Genomic DNA, 19,639 nt, shown 5'->3' with positions numbered 1-19,639 from the left:
AGTGTAAAATCAGAAGTCAATAATGCATTGCAATAGTCGAAGTATGTACACTAACTTTGAGGCTATCAAAGATTACTTATCGTGTATGTATGTATATATATATGTATATATATATATATATATATATATATATATATATATATATATATATATATATATATAGACACACACACACACACACAGTCAAGATAATAAGTATTTGAACACCCTGCTATTTTGCAAGTTCTCCCACTTAGAAACCATGGAGGGGTCTGGAATTTTCACGGTAGGTGCATGTCCACTGTATGAGAGATAACTTAAAAAGAAAAATCCAAAAATCATAATTTATAATTTTTTAACAATTTATTTGTGTGATACAGCTGAAAATAAGCATTTGAACAACTGTCTATCAGCTAGAATTCTGACCCTCAAAGACCTGTTAGTCCGCCTTTAAAAGTCCTCCTCCACTCCACTGTAGTGTCCTGAATCAGATGCACCTGTGTGAGGTCGTTAGCTGCTTAAGGACACCTGTCCACCCCATACAATCAGTAAGACCCAAACATTCAGCATGACTAAGAGCAAAGAGCTGTCCAAAGACACAGAGACCAAATTGTACAACTCCACAAGGATGGAAAGAGCGCTGGAGAAATTGCCAAGCAGCTTGGTGAAAAAAGGTCCACTGTTGGAGCAATCATTAGAAAATGGAAGAAGCTAAACATGACGGTCAATCTCAATCGGAAGTGGAGCCCCCATGCAAGAAATCACCTCGTGGAGTCTCACTGATGCTAAGAAAAGTGAGGAATCAGCCCAGGACTACACGGCAGGACTTGGTCAATGACCTGACAAGAGCTGGGACGACTGTTTCCATGGTCACTGTTGGTAATACACTAAGACGTCGAGGTTTGAAATCATGCTGGCACGGACGGGTCTCCTGCTTAAACCAACACATGTTAAGGCCCGTCTTAAGTTTGCCACTGACCATTGGATGATCCAGAGGAGTCATGGGAGAAAGTTTTGTGGACAGATGAGACCAAAATGGACATTTTTGGTCGTAATTCCACTATGCGTGTTTGGAGAAGAAGATGATGCGTACCATCCCAAGAACACCATCCTACTGTGAAGCATGGGGGTGGTAGCATCATGCTTTGGGGTTGTTTTTCTGCTCATGGGACAGGATGACTGTACTGTGTTAAGGAGAGGATGACTGCAGCCATGTATTGTGAGATTTTGCCAAAAACCTCCTTCCCTCAGTCAGATAATTGACGATGAATCGTGTCTGGATCTTCCAAGATGACAATGACCCAAAGCACACAGCCAGAAAACAAGAAGTGGCTTCGTAAGAACCATATCAAGGTTCTGGAGTCGCCTAGCCAGTCTCCAGACCTAAATCCAATTGAAAATCTTTGGAGGGAGCTGAAAGTCTGTGTTACTCAGCGACAGCCAAGAAACCTGACTGATCTAGAGAAGATCTGTGTGGAGGAGTGGGCCAAAATCCCTCCTGCAGTCTCTGCAAACCTGCTAAAGAACTACAGAAACATTTGACCTCTGTAATTGCAAACAAAGGTTACTCCTACTAAATATTAATGTTGGTGTTCAAATACTTATTTCAGCTTTATTTCAGCTGTTAAAAAAACCATAGATTGTGATTTCTGGATTTTTCTTTTCAGGTTATCTCTCATACAGTGGACATGCACCTACCGTGAACATTTCAGACCCTTCCATGATTTCTAAGTGGGAGAACTTGCAAAATAGCAGGGTGTTCAAATACTTATTTTCTTCACTGTATAATATATATATATATATATATATATTTATATATATATATATATATATATATATATATATATATATATATATATATGTATATATGTATATGTATATGTATATATGTATATGTATATGTTTATATGATATGTATATGTATATATATATATGTATATGTATATATATATATGTATATGTATATATTTATATATAAGCAGTAGAAAATAATGAATTGATGATAGATTGGGGCAATGAGTGTCAGTAGGTTTAGGTCCAAAGAACAACCTCAATTGCGATAACTGAAGCTATTGAAGAAATGAATAATGCACTGGAGCATAAAAGATATGCGGTTGGTATTTATTGATCTAAAAAAGCCTTTGATACCGTTGACCATTAAGCTCTCATGGGTTAATAATTTAAATAGCTTAATTGCCAATTGGATAATAAAAAAAAAGACTTACAAAATAATCAAATGTGAGCTAATATATGCTACACATTTGAAAAAAAACATGCCCATTTTAGTTGTGTATATTGTTGACAAATCACTGTATAATCTAATCTAATCCAATATAATATGATAATATTTGTCATTATTAATGAGGCAGCACGGGGAGACAGTGGTTAGCATTTGTGCCTCACATCAAGCAGGTCCTTGGTTGATTACGTGTAGAGTTTGCATGTTTTCCCTGTAACTTACTAAAGCCCCAGAGTTTTGTTTCACCCCGCCAGCCAATGTTAGCATGCTAACATCAGTTTGCTAATATGCTAACTATTTTTTAATCTGGTTTGGCCAACCGTTTACCCCAAAGTCATGTATAACTTGCTATGTGACACTTGTTAACTGTTTGCATGTTAACCTTCTCCAGCTAATTTTACATTTTACTCTACTTCCGCAGCCTTGGAGTCACATAACTTGGTATGTGAAACATGCTAACTGTTAGCACACATACTACGTGTTAGCATGTTAATGTTGGGGTGCTAATGTTTTAGGCTAACTCTATAGCTCATTTTTTACGGTTATGCCTAAAAAGTCACAGATTCGGTACCCTCTTAAAAGTACACCGACTTCAGGCGACCACCGGCCAGAGGTCCACGGCACAGATAGTAGGCCCATCAAAATTTCTGCTGGAAATTTCTAGTTATATGTACAATACATTTAACCAACAAAACTAAAAATATATTTAAGAAAACGACCAAGACAAGAACAAAAAACAGAAAACCATCTCGTTCCGCAAGTATTAATCCAATGCGGATACTGCCCTTGGTATCGAGACTATTGGTATATGGGGCTGAGGCTGCCGGGGCCGGTGGTATAAAGCTCAACATGCATACAATACTGAGTCAAATACCGTATGTTTATCGTAAAACGTTGGAATCTTTATCAAGACTGTAATAATAAAGTCCTGGATTAGCACCTATGTCCAGAACCTCACCAAAGGATTTTTCTTTGGTCCACTGCCAGGGCTATCACTCAATCAATGTTTATTTATATAGCCCTAAAACACAAGTGTCTCAAGGGCTGCACAAGCCACAACGACATCCGTGGATCAACGCCCACATAAGGGCAAGGAAAAACTCACAACCCAGTGGGACGCCGATGAGAATGACTATGAGAAACCTTGGAGAAGACCGCAAATGTGGGTAACAATGAAAATGTCACGGAATGATGACGCCAGTGCGCGTGACGTCGCCGGGTGGTAGCGGACATGTTCTCCCAGCACCGATCACGGCTAAAAGTAGTCTGTTTTTATCGCATAATTACACAGTATTCTGGACATCTGTGTTGCTGAATCTTTTGAAATTTGTTCAATTAATAATAGAGACTACAAAGAACAAAGATGTTTTTGGAAGGCGGTGGATTGCAGCCGGTTGTAGCAACACAACACAGCCGGTGTTTCTTTGTTTGTTGTGAAGCTTTAATATGAAACAGAACGGTCAAGCAAACATGGTTCTCTACCACATGTCAACCGGCAGGTTTCGGTGAGAAAATTGTGGTAATAAGTCGGCTCTTACCGTAAACATGAGCGGAGCTTGTGTCGTTCCTCCTGCAGCTGTCAAAGAGGCAGCTGCGACTTTCTTGGCTCCTCCATGGCTTCCCTCAGAGACACTGGCGGGTCACTACACCCCTCCGACTTTCAGGTATGACTTTATTATCTCACTAAAACACTAGCAACACAATAACAGATAAGGGATTTTCCAGAATTATCTAGTAAATGTGTCTAATTACATCTGAATCGCTCCACTGCCCTCGTCTTTTTCCCTTTAGTCCTCACTCTCACTATCCTCATCCACAAATCTTTCATCCTCGCTCAAATTAATGGGGAAAATGTCACTTTCTCAGTTTGAATCGCTCTCGCTGCTGGTGGCCATGATTGTAAACAATCTGAGGATGTGAGGAGCTCTACAACCAGTGATGTCACGCACACATCGTCTGCTACTTCTGGTACAGGCAAGGCTTTTTTATAAGCGACCAAAAGTTGCAAACTTATCGTCGATGGTCTCTACGAAATCCTTTCAGCAAAAATATGGCAATATCGCGAAATGATCAAGTATGACACATAGAATGGACCTGCTATCCCCGTTTAAATAAGAAAATCTCATTTCAGTAGGCCTTTAAATGCTTCTACTGAGGTATGCATCTCAACTGTTACCGGGGAAGGCATTCCAGAGTACTGGAGCCCGAATAAAAACAATCTCTAGCCCGCAGACTTTTTTGGGCTCTGGGAATCACTAATAAGCCGGAGTCCTTGAACGCAGATTTCTTGCCGGGACATATGGTACAATACAATTGGCAAGATAGGATTGGAGCTAGATCGTAACAACAATAATTGTTGCGTTCTCATCCTAATCCTTAATATTTACTGGCTTCAATAAATGCTGTGACAAAGGTGATCAAAAGAACAAAATGAGGTGTGGCCAAGTGGAAGTCCAACTAAATGCAGTAATAATGATTTTGTCTTTATTTCATGTTCCAAAAGTGAAAATTATTGTATCCATGTGACTTTTCTCGTTTTATTTTTGAAATATCGACTGGAATAGAGGGCTTCACGGTGGAAGAGGGGTTAGTGCATCTGCCTCACGATACAAAGGTACTGAGTAGTCAGGGTTCAATCCCAGACTCGGGATCTTTCTGTGTGGAGTTTGCATGTTCTCCCCGTGAATCAATCAATGTTTATTTATACAACCCTAAATCACAAGTGTCTCAAAGGGCCTGCACAAACCACAACGCGTGGGTTCCCTCCGGGTACTCCAGCTTCCTCCCACCTCCAAAGACATACACCTGGGGATAGGTGATTGGCAACACTAAATTGGCCCTAGTGTGTGAATGTGAGTGTGAATGTTGTCTGTCTATCTGTGTTGGCCCTGTGATGAGGTCGTGACTTGTCCAGGGTGTACACCGCCTTCCGCCCAATTGTAGCTGAGATAGGCACCAGCGCCCCCCGCGACTCCAAAGGGAATAAGCGTAGAAAATGGATGGATGGATGGACTGGAATAGAAAATATTTTCAGAGGAAAATAGTTTTTTTTGCATCAGGAAAAGTTCCTAAAACAACACCAAAGAGAAGAGTTCTTCCCCTGCCGTGAAGTCGTCATGTTGCCGCGACACAAGAGAAGTTGTGATTCCTTTACAAAATGTAAGCAAAACATTTGGACTCCCTGAAGCCGCTTGGGGGTTGAAATGCGCTGAAAAAAAGGCGAGCATTTTTGCAGCAGATAAGTTAGCGCAAGACTGATCCACCCTGATGGTTTCTTTATCTGGCCTGCAGGAGCGCCCATGATGTACCCTCCCAGGCGCCACACCCTATCTCGGGAGTGTTACCATGGAAACAGGTCGGGTTTGGTCTAATGATCGAAGACACATTCTGACTTTTTGCCATGTTTTATTATGTTACAGCCTTAATCCAAAATGGAATCATTTATTTTTATTATCAAAATTCGGATCCAAATAATCCCAATGTTTTCCGATGTAAAAATAGTCATACATAAAACGAATAATGTACATCACTTACATAAGAAGTATTCACAGCTTGTGTTGTGCTCAATTTATTCAACCCTTCTTGTCAAATAGTGACCCCCAGGTAGATTGTCAGTATTTGTGGCTACACTCTAATATTCATGTTAGAACGATACACAAACTCGGGGCCGCGACAAATCGTTTCTGACACACCTGGTTAAGTTAAAGTAGCAATGATTGTCTCACACACACACAAAGTGTGGTGAAACTTGTCCTCGGCATTTGACCCATCCCCCCCTGGGAGGTGAGAGGAGCAGTGAGCAGTAGCGGTGGCCGCGCCCGGCAATCATATTGGTGATTTACCCCCCAATTTCCAACCCTTGATGCTGAGTGCCAAGCAGGGAGGTAATGGGTCCTAATTTTAGAGTCTTTGGTATGACTCAGCCGGGTTTGAACTCACAACCTACCGATCTCAGGGCGGACACTCTAACCATGAGGCCACTGAGTAGGTATTAGTATTGGTATTGGTACTGGTATTGGTCTTTCTCCTCCTGGTAAGAGATTAAAAGTTTGGGCCATGAGAAAAGTTTGATAGAGATGCAAACAGATGTCGGATAAAAACCTCAATTGCAGACTATAAGTGGGGAAAGTCAGACTTGTCAAGATAGTCACCATGCTGACAATTTCCACTTTGTTAAAACAGGGCCACATAAGATTCAAATAAAGAATCCTATTAAAAAGGATGTAATATTATCAAGAAGACTAAATAAATAAATGTGGGTGTGGGCAGAGGCCAGCAGTTCAGGACATGATAAGACCCAAAAAGTCCAACCCCAGATGTCATTCTGTATGCAAATGAGCTGAGGAGGCCTTTAAAGTCAAGGCCAGGACAGCCTGGCCCAGTTAGAAACAGCACACGGACGACAAAACATTGGTGAGATTCTCCAGAATCAAACGTGAGTATGATTGTGAAATTATGATGACTTGTGCCCTGGACAGGATATCATCTTATACTGTAAGTTTAATGAAGAGACACTACAGTATAGATGATGTACTATCCAGGGGGACATTCCCTCATCATCTGGAAGGAGGAAGCCGCCATGAACGCAACACAGAGGAGTGGCCGTCAAACCGTTACCATTACTAACTTTTAGTAATGGTAAGGGTTCCACGGCTCTCGCTCAACATCAGCTGGACCTGGCGGGGTTTGAAGCAAGCGGCGGCCGTTTTTAATGTTAATATTTGTGTGAAGTTGTGCTGCAGTGAAATAAAAGTTCTCCAATCAAATGTGTTGAAAGTGCTTTATTTGGCTTGTTCGTGTGAGGCGTTCAAGGACAGTTGGCTTTATCTTCAACCGGCACAATGCGTCATCAAATTACTGCTGTTCTACTCCACATCTTCGTCCACCATAGTGGGCATCCAGAAATATAGTCCAAAAGACAAAGGGACAAAGACGGACACTCATAGAAATAGATTTTTTGTTGAACAATTTCAGGTACATGATCTAACAGTTTATTGGATGGTTTTAGAAATATGGACTTATTTTTATTGTTAAAAATCATTTTTCCTATTAGTAAAGAGTACACACATGTTAGAATAATCACAAAATTTGAAAAAATATATACATATATTTAGTAATATATATATTGTATTGTATTACACATATTAATGAAAAAATAATGAACAGCTTTATTATTTTCAATATGGGTATTATAGGTTAACCTTAATCTAAATGTTTGTAAAAATGTTTCAAAAGATGTTTTTTATCAAATTAATGTTGATTGACATTGACCAATTATATACATTTTTTATACATTTTATTGTTTAAAATATATATATATATTTTTTTTTTTTAACTGGATGGCAAGATGTTAAGAAAACAAACTTTTGCATCAACTACAAACCCCGTTTCCATATGAGTTGGGAAATTGTGTTGGATGTAAATATAAACGGAATACAATGATTTGCAAATCCTTTTCAACCCATATTCAGTTGAATGCACTACAAAGACAATATATTTGATGTTAAAACTCATAAACTTTTTTTTTTTTTTGCAAATAATTCATTTAGAATTTCATGGCTGCAACACGAGGTTAAAGTTTATTTGTCACATGCGAGGTTAAAGTTTATTTGTCACATGCAGACTACATCACAGTGAAATGCTTTTTTCCATGCTGTTCAGATATTGCGTACAAAACTTGCCAAAGTGTATATTATATATACTATTATATATATATATATATATAGTATTTATATAGGTGTGTGTGTGTGTGTGTGTGTGTGTGTGTGTGTGTGTGTATGATGGACTAATGTGTATTTTGGGTACATGCATTTGTGTATGTATGTGATTATGTGTGTATGTGTATGTATGTATATGCATATATATATGTATATGTATGTATATATATATATGTGTATGTATATATATGTGTATATATATATATATATATATATATATATATATATATATATATATATATATATAAATTGTATGTATGTGTGTATATATGTGTGTGTATGCGTGTATATATGTAAGTGTGTGTGAATTTAAATGTATTATATATAGATAGTATATAGCCTCTACGCAGCAACCACTGAACTGAATTATATTATATATATATTATTGTATTATATATTGTAAATATATATTGTATATGTATAGGGGTGGGACCTAATAAGTTTACTTCTTCCCACTCCCTTTTGAGCCAATCTTGACATCTACAAAAGATTAGTCACATCTAATGTTTTCAATGTAGGTGTAAAAATAATGTATTTATATATTTCGTTTGTATTTTATGTCATTCTCTTTTTTTGTTTGCATGGCTCAAAATAAACCATTCATTCATTCAAAGTAGTTGGGAAAGGGCATGTTCACCACTGTGTACATCACCTTTTCTTTTAACAACATTCAATAAACGTTTGGGAAAAGAGGAAACTAATTGTTGAAGCTTTGAAAGTGGAATTCTTTCCCATTTTTGTTTTATGTAGAACTTCAGTCGTTCAACAGTCCTGGGTCTCCGTTGTCGTATTTTACGCTTCATAATGCGCCACACATTTTCAATGGGAGACAGGTCTGGACTGGATGATACAGCAGAGGATTGGGAGAATGTCATGTGCTCAGATGAAACCAAAATAGAACTTTTTGGTATAAACTCAACTCGTCGTGTTAGGAGGAAGAAGAATACTGAGTTGCATCGCAAGAACACCATAACTACTGTGAAGCATGGGGGTGGAAACATCATGCTTTGGGGTTGTTTTTCTGCTAAGTGGACAGGACGATTGATCCGTGTTAAGGAAAGAATGAATGGGGCCATGTATCGTGAGATTTTGAGCCAAAACCTCCTTCCCTCAGTGAGAGCTTTGAATGGTTGACCAAATACTTATTTTCCACCATAATTAAAAAAAAAAATATTTAAAATTCCTACAATGTGAATTCCTGGATTTTCTTTTCACATTCTGTCTCTCACAGTTGAAGTGTACCTATGATGAAAATTACAGACCTCTGTCATCATTTTAAGTGGGAGAACTTGCACAATCGGTGGCTGACTAAATACTTTTTTGCCCCACTGTCTATATATATATATATATATATATATATATATATATATATATTGTATTGGCCATAGGGGTTTATCGATATACAATAAATATTGCCAGTCACAATTAACTTGTGCTCAGCTGGGAAATTAATTATATATACTTATGTCATCCATTTAATTATTGTGAAACTGTTACAGGTCTATTAAATAATCACATTAATATTAAAAAATGTAACCTAAATTAATGTGGAGATATAAAAGGCATCCGGTGCTATCAGACCGGGCGGAAGCGGAAGTAGACGACACACACCTCCTGGAGCACCTGTCAGCCACAGCGTTTTTTTTTTTTTACTAGGGAGCCACTTTATGGAAGGACACTCATTTTTTGACTATTTTGTGACTTATCATTGGCCTGTGTGTTAAGTGTTGTACTGTTGTACGCCCTTACTCATTGTGTCCATTAGAGGGCAGTGTTTACCTCTGTGTTACCTGACACCTATTTTTCCTGTTCCGGGGTCATGAGTTCAATCTGTGTGTCAAGCGGCAGCACATTTACGATGCTGCCGATACAATAAATATATCTACAAGACCAAAGGTAAAGTGTGTCTCATGAGAGTTTGACTACATCTCCACCGCAACGCACGATGCTCATCAGGTTATGGGCCCAGTAACGCAAGTCTAGAGCAACAAAAAGGTAACAGAAGTAAGAAGAACTGTTAGCCAGGAGAAGCTACTAGGCGAGCTCGGATAAAGATGGCGCCGAGAGAACCCCGCGAAAATTGAGGACTCTACAAGCCACAGCCTGAGCAACATTTTGGAGATAGCAAACTATAAAAAGAATACAAGTGAAAATGGCCGGAGCAGGAATGCTACAACAGCAGATTGTCTTTGATGGAACAGAAGATAAGTATGATTTATGGGAAACAAGATTCCTCAGCCGTTTACACATCCTGAAGCTAAAAGACACCATTTTGAGAGAGCCCACTGGCGAGGCTGCCATAGCGGCAGATCCAGTGAAGAATGCAGATTGTTATGCTCAACTAGTGAACGCACTAGATGATAAGAGTCTATCATTGATAAGACATGACGGCGCCGATGATGGAAGGAAAGCCTTGAAATTATTAAGAGAACATTATTCTGGAAAGAGCAAGCCCAAGATTCTAAACCTGTACACTTCATTGACCACCATAAAAATGGAAGGTAATGAGACTGTGACTGATTATATGATAAGGGCTGAGAATATAATTTCAGCTCTTCGTGATGCAGGAGAGAACATGAGTGACGGGCTGCTTGTGGCTACCATTTTGAATGGACTGCCAGACTCATTCAGACCACTTGCTGTCCACGTTACACAAAATGAGGACAACTTGACATTCAAAGACTTCAAGAGAAGACTGAGGGTTTATGAAGAGTCTGAGAAGATGAGGACAACCGGACCTGCAGACAGTGTGATGAAGACTAACACAAAGCAAAGCAAACAAGGCACCAAGACACACTGGAAGGAAGGGGAAGCCACTCTGACATGTTACAAATGTGGAGAAAAAGGACATATCAGAACCAGGTATACCAAGAAAGTGTGGTGCAGTCACTGCAAGAGTAACACACACTCAGAGTCTCTATGCAGGAAAAAGGGAAAAGACGGAGCCAGAAAAGTTGCAGAAGAAAAGGAGGACATCGACGAAGAGCACCAATGTTTCATGGCCAAGCATGCAACAGACGAGAGGCCATCTGTCAACGTCAAGAAGAAAGGGATAATGATGGACGCCGGAGCGACATCCTATATTGTGAACGACATCGCCAAGTTCAAGAGCTTTGACAACACATTCCAGCCCGACACCCATTCTATCGAGCTGGCGGATGGGACCAAGTGCAGTGGGATGGCGCAACGCAGAGAGACGGCGCTGATCTATCCACTAGACAATGAAGGACGCCAACAAAGAGCGCAGCTGCAGGATGCATTGTATATACCGACCTACCCACACGACATCTTCTCAGTGGCAAGGGCAACAAACGGTGGGGCGACAGTGACATTCAAGAAGGGAGACAGCCACATGATCACCAAGAAAGGGGACAGGTTCGACTTCTATGAGAGTGGTAATCTGTTTTACTTACCAACTGTACAGAAAAATGTAGATAAATGCAATATGTGCCACGACATGCAAACCTGGCATGAGATATTGGGTCACTGCAATTATGAGGATGTACAAAAATTAATGGGGGTGGTAAGAGGTATGAAAATCAGAGGGAGTGCGGCCAGGCCAACACAGCTGTGTGAAATATGTGCAAAGGGTAAATTCACACAGACAAGAAATAGAGAACCAGACAGAAAGGCTACAGAGCCCCTACAACTGGTACATACAGATTTAGCCGGTCCTATGAGAAACCCAAGCTTAGAAGGTCACAAATATGCACAATCCTTTACGGATGACTATTCAGGTGCTATGACTGTATATTTTCTCAAATGCAAAAGTGATGCAGTACACGCTACAGAAAGGTTCTTAGCAGACTCCGCCCCTTTTGGGGAAGTTAAATGTCTACGTTCGGATAATGGTACTGAATTTACGAGCAAGGAATTCAAAGCACTGTTAACCAAAAATAAGATTAAGCACGAGACATCTGCACCCTATTCGCCGCACCAAAATGGCACGGCAGAGAGAAGTTGGCGAACCCTCTATGAGATGGGCAGGTGTATGCTTTTTGACAGTGAACTACCAGACAAAATGTGGAATTATGCTGTACAGACAGCTGCCTATGTGCGAAATAGATGTTACAGTAAACGCACAAAGAAAACACCTTATGAGATGCTCACAGGCAAGAGGCCAGACATGTCCAAACTTCAAAAATTTGGAACGGTGTGTTTTGCATACACGCAGGAGAAAGGGAAGTTAGATCCCAGATGTGAGCAGGGTCGTTTTATCGGGTACGACAAGAACAGCCCAGCTTATCTTGTGTATTATCCAGACATAGAAATGGTCCAAAAACACAGGCTAGTGAAATTTACAAACAAGACAGTCAACGAAAAAGAAACACAAACACATGGGCCACACACTGAGTATCAGGACAGAGAGGTACACCCCAGGTTCCTTGACAGTGAGGAAAATAATGATGAAAAAATGGGAAACGCATCAGGTCAAAGTGTTAAAGATGATGTTTCTGTTTCAGAGATTGACGGTGAACAGTCTAGCGCTGGGGGTCAGGAAAGAAAGAACCCACCTAGAGTTAGGAGAAGGCCTGTGCGCCTACAGGAATATGACATGGAAGACACAGCAGACATGGTAACTAGTGTAGACTCGTGTTATAGAGCAGTTTGCGACATACCACAAAATTACCAGGAAGCCATACGATCAACCAGGTCACAGCAATGGATAAATGCAATGAATGACGAAATGCGGTCACTAAAAGAGAATGATACATTCAAAATCACTCAGTTACCACCAGGCAAAAAGGCAGTGGGGGGTAGACGGGTGTATACACTCAAGAGTAATACAGATGGGTCAGATAAGTGTAAAGCAAGATTTGTTGCAAAAGGTTATAGCCAAAAACAAGGCATCGATTATGAGGAAACATTCTCGCCTACTGCTGAAATGACAACAGTCAGAGTAATCATGCAAAAAGCAGTGCAGGAAGATCTAGTTTTACATCAAATGGATGTGATAACCGCATACCTACACGCACCAACTGACTGTGAGATTTATCTCGAACAACCTGAAGGTTATGAGAAAAAGTCAAAAACAGGAGAGAAGCTAGTATGCAAATTAGAGAAGTCCTTATATGGTCTCAAGCAGTCAGGTCGAAACTGGAATTCTCTTTTGCATGCATATCTCACGGAAAACGGTTTTGATCAAAATCTTGCTGATAACTGCCAATACACAAGGGAAACAGAAAAGGAAAAAGTGATTTTGATTGTGTGGGTAGATGATCTGATAATTCCTGCAAACAATGAGGAGGTTGTGAAAAATGTCAAAGTGATTCTCACTGAGAGATTTAAAATGAAAGACCTGGGGAAGTTAAACAATTTTCTAGGGATTGATTTTAAACAGTCAGAGGACCAAGTCACAATGTCACAACACAAGTATGTAAACAAAATCCTCTCCAGATTTGGGATGCAGGATTGTAAGGCCAGAGAGACCCCATGCGAGTCAAAACTCGAGTACACAGAAAATGCTGTATAAATGGAAGAACCAAAGATCTATCGGGAGGCAGTGGGAAGTTTGATCTATTTGGCTACTTGCACTAGACCAGATTTAAGTAATGTGGTCAGTAAACTTTCCCAGCATTTTGCTGAGCCAAATGAGGACCATTGGAACACTGTAAAACATGTTTTCAGGTATCTTAAAGGTACAAGAGACCGTGGGTTATGTTTTAAAAAGGATGACACAGGTGAACTTGGTCTAATAGTCCACAGTGATGCTGACTGGGCATCTGAGGTCATAGACAGACGTAGCACCAAAGGGTACTGTGCCAGTTTAAGTGAGAAAAGTGCACTAATTTCATGGAAAAGTCAAAAGCAACCAACTGTTGCACTGTCTACCTGCGAGGCAGAATACATGGCCTTAGCGTCAGCCATACAGGAGTGTATGTATTTACAACAGTTACTCAAGGGTATTGATAAGTGTCAGTATGCACAAACCAAGGTGTGGAGTGGGGCGTGTTCCACACGTCCCCTGCGGGCGGGGTATGTGCAGGGGCCGGCCATGAAGCAGCCAACAGGTGAGTGGATACCTCAGCTGGAACGAGTTATCTAATCACCTGTTCCCTTTATTAGCAGCGCTGGAGACCATGAAGCGGGGGGAGGCATGAGGACGCAGGACAGAGGCACAGAGACGAACAAGAGACAGCTGAAAAGCTGGACAGACGGACAATTGTGTAAAGTAAAAGATGTACTAAAGACTGTGTCAAACCTGAGAAGCTGAACAGACGGACAATTGTGTAAAGTAAAAGATGTATTAAATACTGTGTCAAACCTGTATCCTGAGCTGTGTGATACTGTGGTCAGAAGAAGCCGGCGAGACGCAGGAAACCTCCACAACTGGCCCCCAACTTAAGCGAACCACGACGATGTCCACCACATCACCCCTGGAGGCACTCGGGCAAGTGCTTGCCGAGGTATCGGCAGCAAGCCGGCAACAGACGCAGCTAATCCAGCAGCTGATGGACAGATCCACGGTAGGAGGGGGAGCAGCAACATCCATGCAGCGAATGGGGGAGGCAGAAGATCCCCACACCTTCCTGGATGTCTTCGAGGCCACGGCGACCTCATGCGGATGGCCAGAGGCAGAGTGGGGAGTGAAGCTGCTGCCGCTTCTGGTGAGGGAGGCACAGCGAGTGGCGGTGGCCCTCCCGGCAGCCGCCAGGATGCAGTACGACAACTTACGCCACGCCATCCAAATCGGGTCGGCAGCAGCTCGGCGGGTCACCGGAGGAGGATCCGAGCGATGAAATTGGGCCAAGAAGACCGACCATTCATCCTGGCGCAGTAAATGAGGGACGCGGCGAACCGATGGCTTCAACCAAATGGTCAAGATCCTCGAGTGGTTGAAAGAATCCTCCTGGAGCACTTTGTCGACGCCGTCCCGCCCAGGACCGCAGCATGGGTGAGATACCACCGTCCAACGGAGGTAAAAACAGCAGTGGCACTGGCTGAGGACCACCTAGCGGTCCAGAGGGACAACACAACGAAGGCAGCGGAAAGGCCCATCCCAGCTCCACGCTGACGACTCCCACCACCAGACCGACGGGCACTGGAGTGGCGCCCTCACCTGGCCGGAGGACCGGGAAGCAAGGATCAGGTCCCCTCCTTGAACAATCAACACAAGCACACACACACACACACACACACACACACGCACCCAGTGATGCGGGTTGTCGGGATCCCAACACCCGCCCCCGATCCGGGGGGGACGTACTGTGTCCCAGTAAGAATACAAGGGAGTACATACCGGGCAATGGTGGATTCGGGCTGTAAACAGTCCATGATGCACCAAAACCTGGTTCGACCCGGGGTGTTGAGGCAGGCGACACTGGGAAGAATTAGGTGTATTCATGGGGATGTGCACGAGTACCCGATTGTGCCAGTGGAAATTTGGTATGAAGGTCAAAAGCATAATGTTAAGGTTGCCGCAAGCGCGCACCTTACGCATCCCATAATTTTAGGAACAAATTGGCCGGGGTTTAACCGGTTAGTGACACAATGTGTGGGGATGCGTTCACGGACTGTAGGACCGGGGAATATCCGTGCAGTACTCGCTGGCGAACCGGCAGGGGCTTCGCGGGACACCCCACCGGCCCTCCGCTGGCAGTCCACGGAGGATTTTCCCCTTGAGCAGTCCCGCGATGAAACTTTGCGCGCGGCCTGGGACCAGGTGGTTTGCATAGACGGTCAGCTGGTGCGCCCAGGGAAAACGCAGGTATTCCCCCACTTTGTGATTATTAGGGATAGGTTATATAGAGTGAGCCGTGACACTCAAACAGGTGAGGATTCCACCCAGTTGTTGGTGCCAAAACCCCGCCTGGAAGGGTTTTCCAGGCGGGGCACTGCAATCCCCTCGCTGGCCACTTGGGGTACGAGAAAACACTCAATCGGGTCATGGTCCGTTTCTATTGGCCAGGCATCCGGGCAGACATACGCCGCTGGTGTGCTGCCTGTCCGGATTGCCAGCTGGTAAACCCGGCGGCCGTCCCGAAGGCCCCTTTGCGCCCATTACCACTCATGGAGGTCCCGTTCGAAAGAATTGGGATGGACCTCATCGGACCATTTAACCCAAGCACACGGGGATATCGCTTTGTGTTAGTTCTGGTGGATTACGCAACGCGGTATCCCGAAGCAGTGCCGCTGCGCTCCATCTCTGCCAAGAGTGTGGCGCAAGCACTCTTCACGGTCATTTCCCGCGTCGGAATCCCGAAAGAGATTTTGACGGACCAAGGCACGTCCTTTATGTCACGCACGATAAAGGAACTGTACGGGTTATTGGGGATTAAAGCGATCCGCACCAGTGTATACCACCCACAAACTGACGGGCTGGTGGAACGGTTTAATAAAACGCTGAAAACCATGATCCGTAAGTTCACGCATGAGGACAAACCTAATTGGGATAAATGGCTGGATCCCCTAATGTTTGCGATGCGGGACGCACCCCAGACCTCTACCGGTTTTGCACCGTTCCGAGTTATTATACGGCATGAAGCCTCGCGGCGTATTGGACCTAATTAAAGAAAGCTGGGAGGAAGGTTCAAGCCGCAGTAAAAACGAAATACAATAAGTTATGGACCTGCGAGCAAAACTCCACCAGGTGGGGCATTTGTCACGCGAAAATCTGCTCCGCGCCCAGCAACCGTACGTACAACAAGGGAACCCAGCTGAGAAAATTTTCACCGGGAGAAAAAATACTTGTACTACTCCCAACTTCCAGCTCAAAATTACTAGCAAAGTGGCAAGGACCCTTTGAGGTCACACGGCAGGTAAATGATGTGGACTACGAGGTTCGGCGCTCGGACCGAGGTGGAGGCTTACAAATTTATCATGTAAACCTACTGAAAGCATGGAGGGAGGCCGAGCCTGTCTCCATGGTGACGGTAGTGAGAGAGGAGGAGGAGTTGGGGCCAGAGATCCCGCACTCTGCTTCTTCTTCTCCTCTTCCCTGTGATGACCAGCTCACATTGGCTCAAAGAGCGGCGGTTGCTGAGTTACAGCGGCGCTATGCAGATGTGTTCTCCTCGCGGCACGGGCGCACGGATCTCATCCAACATCATATTGGGACCAGCCCGGGGATTACGGTGCGGTCTCGGCCATACAGGCTTCCCGAGCAGAAACGCAAAATAGTGCGGGACGAATTAAAACCATGCTGGAGTTAGGAGTAATAGAAGAATCCCACAGCGCATGGTGCAGCCCTATCGTTCTTGTAGGGAAGAAGGATGGGTCTGTGCGGTTCTGTGTGGATTACCACAAGGTGAATGAGGTGTCACGTTTTGACGCGTACCCAATGCCTCGGGTCGACGAGCTTCTGGATCGGCTGGGCACTGCTTGTTTTTTCACGACACTGGATTTAACCAAGGGCTACTGGCAGATTCCCTTATCACCAGAGTCCCGGGAAAAATCGGCCTTCTCCACTCCGGAAGGTTTATACCAGTTCGTGACGCTTCCGTTCGGGTTGTTCGGTGCCCCTGCCACGTTCCAGCGCCTCATGGACCGGGTGCTGCGACCCCACGCTGCATACGCGGCTGCCTACCTGGATGATGTTATCATCCAGAGTAGCAGCTGGGAAGATCACCTGCGGCGGGTGGGGGCGGTGCTCGAGTCCTTGAGGCGGGCGGGGCTCATCGCCAACCCTGCGAAGTGCGCGGTTGGCCGTAGGGAGGTACAGTATCTGGGGTACCACTTGGGGGTGGGAAGGCTGCTGCAACAGGTTGACAAGACGGCGGCAAATGCGCCCTGTCCACCCCCCAAGACTAAAAAAGAGGTGAGGCCGTTTTTGGGACTGGCGGGCTACTACCGTAGATTTATTCCCCGGTTTGCAGACCTGACCAGCCCACTGACGGACCTCACCCGAAAGGGTGCTCCAGACCTGGTCCAGTGGACGGAGCGGTGCCAGCAGGTGTTTGAGGAGGTAAAGAAAGCACTCTGTGAGGAGCCGGTACTGCGCATGCCAAATTTTAACATTCCTTTCTGTCTGCAGGCGGACGCGTCGGGCCGGGGACGGGGGCCGTTTTGACTCAGCAGGTGGAGGGAGTCGATCGCCCCATACTGTACATCAGACGGAAATTGTCGTACCGGGAGGCGAGGTACAGTACGGTGGAGAGGGAGTGCCTCGCCATCCGGTGGGCGGTCGGGGCCCTCCGCTACTACCTGCTGATCTGAGCCTTCAGTCTCTGCTCAGATCACAAACCTCTCCAGTGGCTCCACCGTATGAAGGACGCCAATGCGCGGATCACCCGGTGGTATCTTGCATTACAACCCTACAACTTCCGGGTGGTCCACAGGCCGGGAGCGCAGATGGCCGTGGCGGACTTCCTCTCTCGCCCAGCTATTGGGGGGGGTGAGGGGGAGTGGGCGCGGCCGGACGGGTGCCCGGCCTGTGTCTGGCGGTGGAGGCATGTGGAGTGGGGCGTGTTCCACACGTCCCCTGCGGGCGGGGTGTGTGCAGGGGCCGGCCATGAAGCAGCCAACAGGTGAGTGGATACCTCAGCTGGAACGAGTTATCTAATGACCTGTTCCCTTTATTAGCAGCGCTGGAGACCATGAAGCGGGGGGAGGCATGAGGACGCAGGACAGAGGCACAGAGACGAACAAGAGACAGCTGAAAAGCTGGACAGACGGACAATTGTGTAAAGTAAAAGATGTACTAAAGACTGTGTCAAACCTGAGAAGCTGAACAGACAGACAATTGTGTAAAGTAAAAGATGTATTAAATACTGTGTCAAACCTGTATCCTGAGCTGTGTGATACTGTGGTCAGAAGAACCCGGCGAGACGCAGGAAACCTCCACAGAAGCCGGGCGAGACGCAGGAAACCTCCACACAAGGTTTACAATGACAACCAGGGAGCTATAGCACTAGCTAGAAATCCAGTAAACCGACAAAGGTGCAAACATATTGATATGAAATATCATTTCATTCGTGAAACTGTGAACAGTGGGAGAATATGTTTGGATTATTGTTCTACTGACAACATGATTGCTGACTTGATGACAAAACCAGCCACTAAACTAAAACTGAAGAAGTTTGCTCAGTATTTGTTTGGCACTTAGAGTGCAAGAAAAGCATATTGTGTGCCAAAATGTGTTGTTGTTTTATTTTCTATGAAAATTAATGTACCACAATAAGCTAAGAGCGAGTGGGGGTGTTAAGTGTTGTACTGTTGTACGCCCTTACTCATTGTGTCCATTAGAGGGCAGTGTTTACCTCTGTGTTACCTGACACCTATTTTTCCTGTTCCGGGGTCATGAGTTCAATCTGTGTGTCAAGCGGCAGCACATTTACGATGCTGCCGATACAATAAATATATCTACAAGACCAAAGGTAAAGTGTGTCTCATGAGAGTTTGACTACATCTCCACCACAACGCACGATCCTCATCACTGTGGAAAACCTGGACAACACAGACTTTTACCAGGAGAACTTTTGAATTGGATGCACAGACACGGTACCGTGAGTACACGGCTGAGGCTTCCGAACATTTGATTGCTCGCCCGTACGTGCATGCCGCTGTGCACACGGCTCTTATGTAACTTTGGGGAAATATATGTGTGGTTTAAACTTTAGGGAGGTGAACTTCACTTTGGGCTGTGGGATTGTGTGTGTTGTGAGGGGGTTTTGATTTGTATTGGCGCGTTAGATGGACTTGATGGGGGAGGTGGTTGTTATGCGGGATTAATTTGTGATTAATTAAATATAACCCGGGTGTATTT

At 44.1% G+C, this 19,639-nt stretch overlaps 1 protein-coding gene and 1 long non-coding RNA gene across 5 annotated transcripts in view; both read left to right on the top strand.

The window, feature by feature from the left end:
* Positions 1-6,555: 6,555 nt before the first annotated feature.
* On the top strand, positions 6,556-6,984 carry LOC133550559 (uncharacterized). The gene is made up of 2 exons (XR_009806314.1): positions 6,556-6,653; positions 6,760-6,984. It is a non-coding gene; the product is annotated as an uncharacterized LOC133550559 (long non-coding RNA).
* A 2,293-nt stretch (positions 6,985-9,277) lies between these two features.
* The window catches only part of fam222ba (family with sequence similarity 222 member Ba), a 157,927-nt gene continuing 147,565 nt past the window's right edge, over positions 9,278-19,639 (top strand). Inside the window, exons 1-3 of one of the 4 annotated variants that reach the window (XM_061897985.1) lie at positions 9,279-11,330; positions 12,399-12,511; positions 14,002-19,249. In XM_061897985.1, coding sequence (XP_061753969.1) covers positions 10,088-11,330; positions 12,399-12,511; positions 14,002-14,019 — 1,374 coding nt within the window. In that variant the 5' untranslated portion in view covers positions 9,279-10,087 and the 3' untranslated portion in view covers positions 14,020-19,249. Of the gene's footprint in view, positions 19,375-19,639 lie in introns of those variants that run through there. The other 3 variants (XM_061897981.1, XM_061897980.1, XM_061897983.1) reach the window with 3 other exon arrangements.

This window comes from Nerophis ophidion, linkage group LG04 (assembly GCF_033978795.1).
Source record: "Nerophis ophidion isolate RoL-2023_Sa linkage group LG04, RoL_Noph_v1.0, whole genome shotgun sequence".
NCBI classification, from domain to species: Eukaryota; Metazoa; Chordata; class Actinopteri; order Syngnathiformes; family Syngnathidae; genus Nerophis; species Nerophis ophidion.
This window is presented reverse-complemented; position numbering and strand designations above follow the sequence as displayed.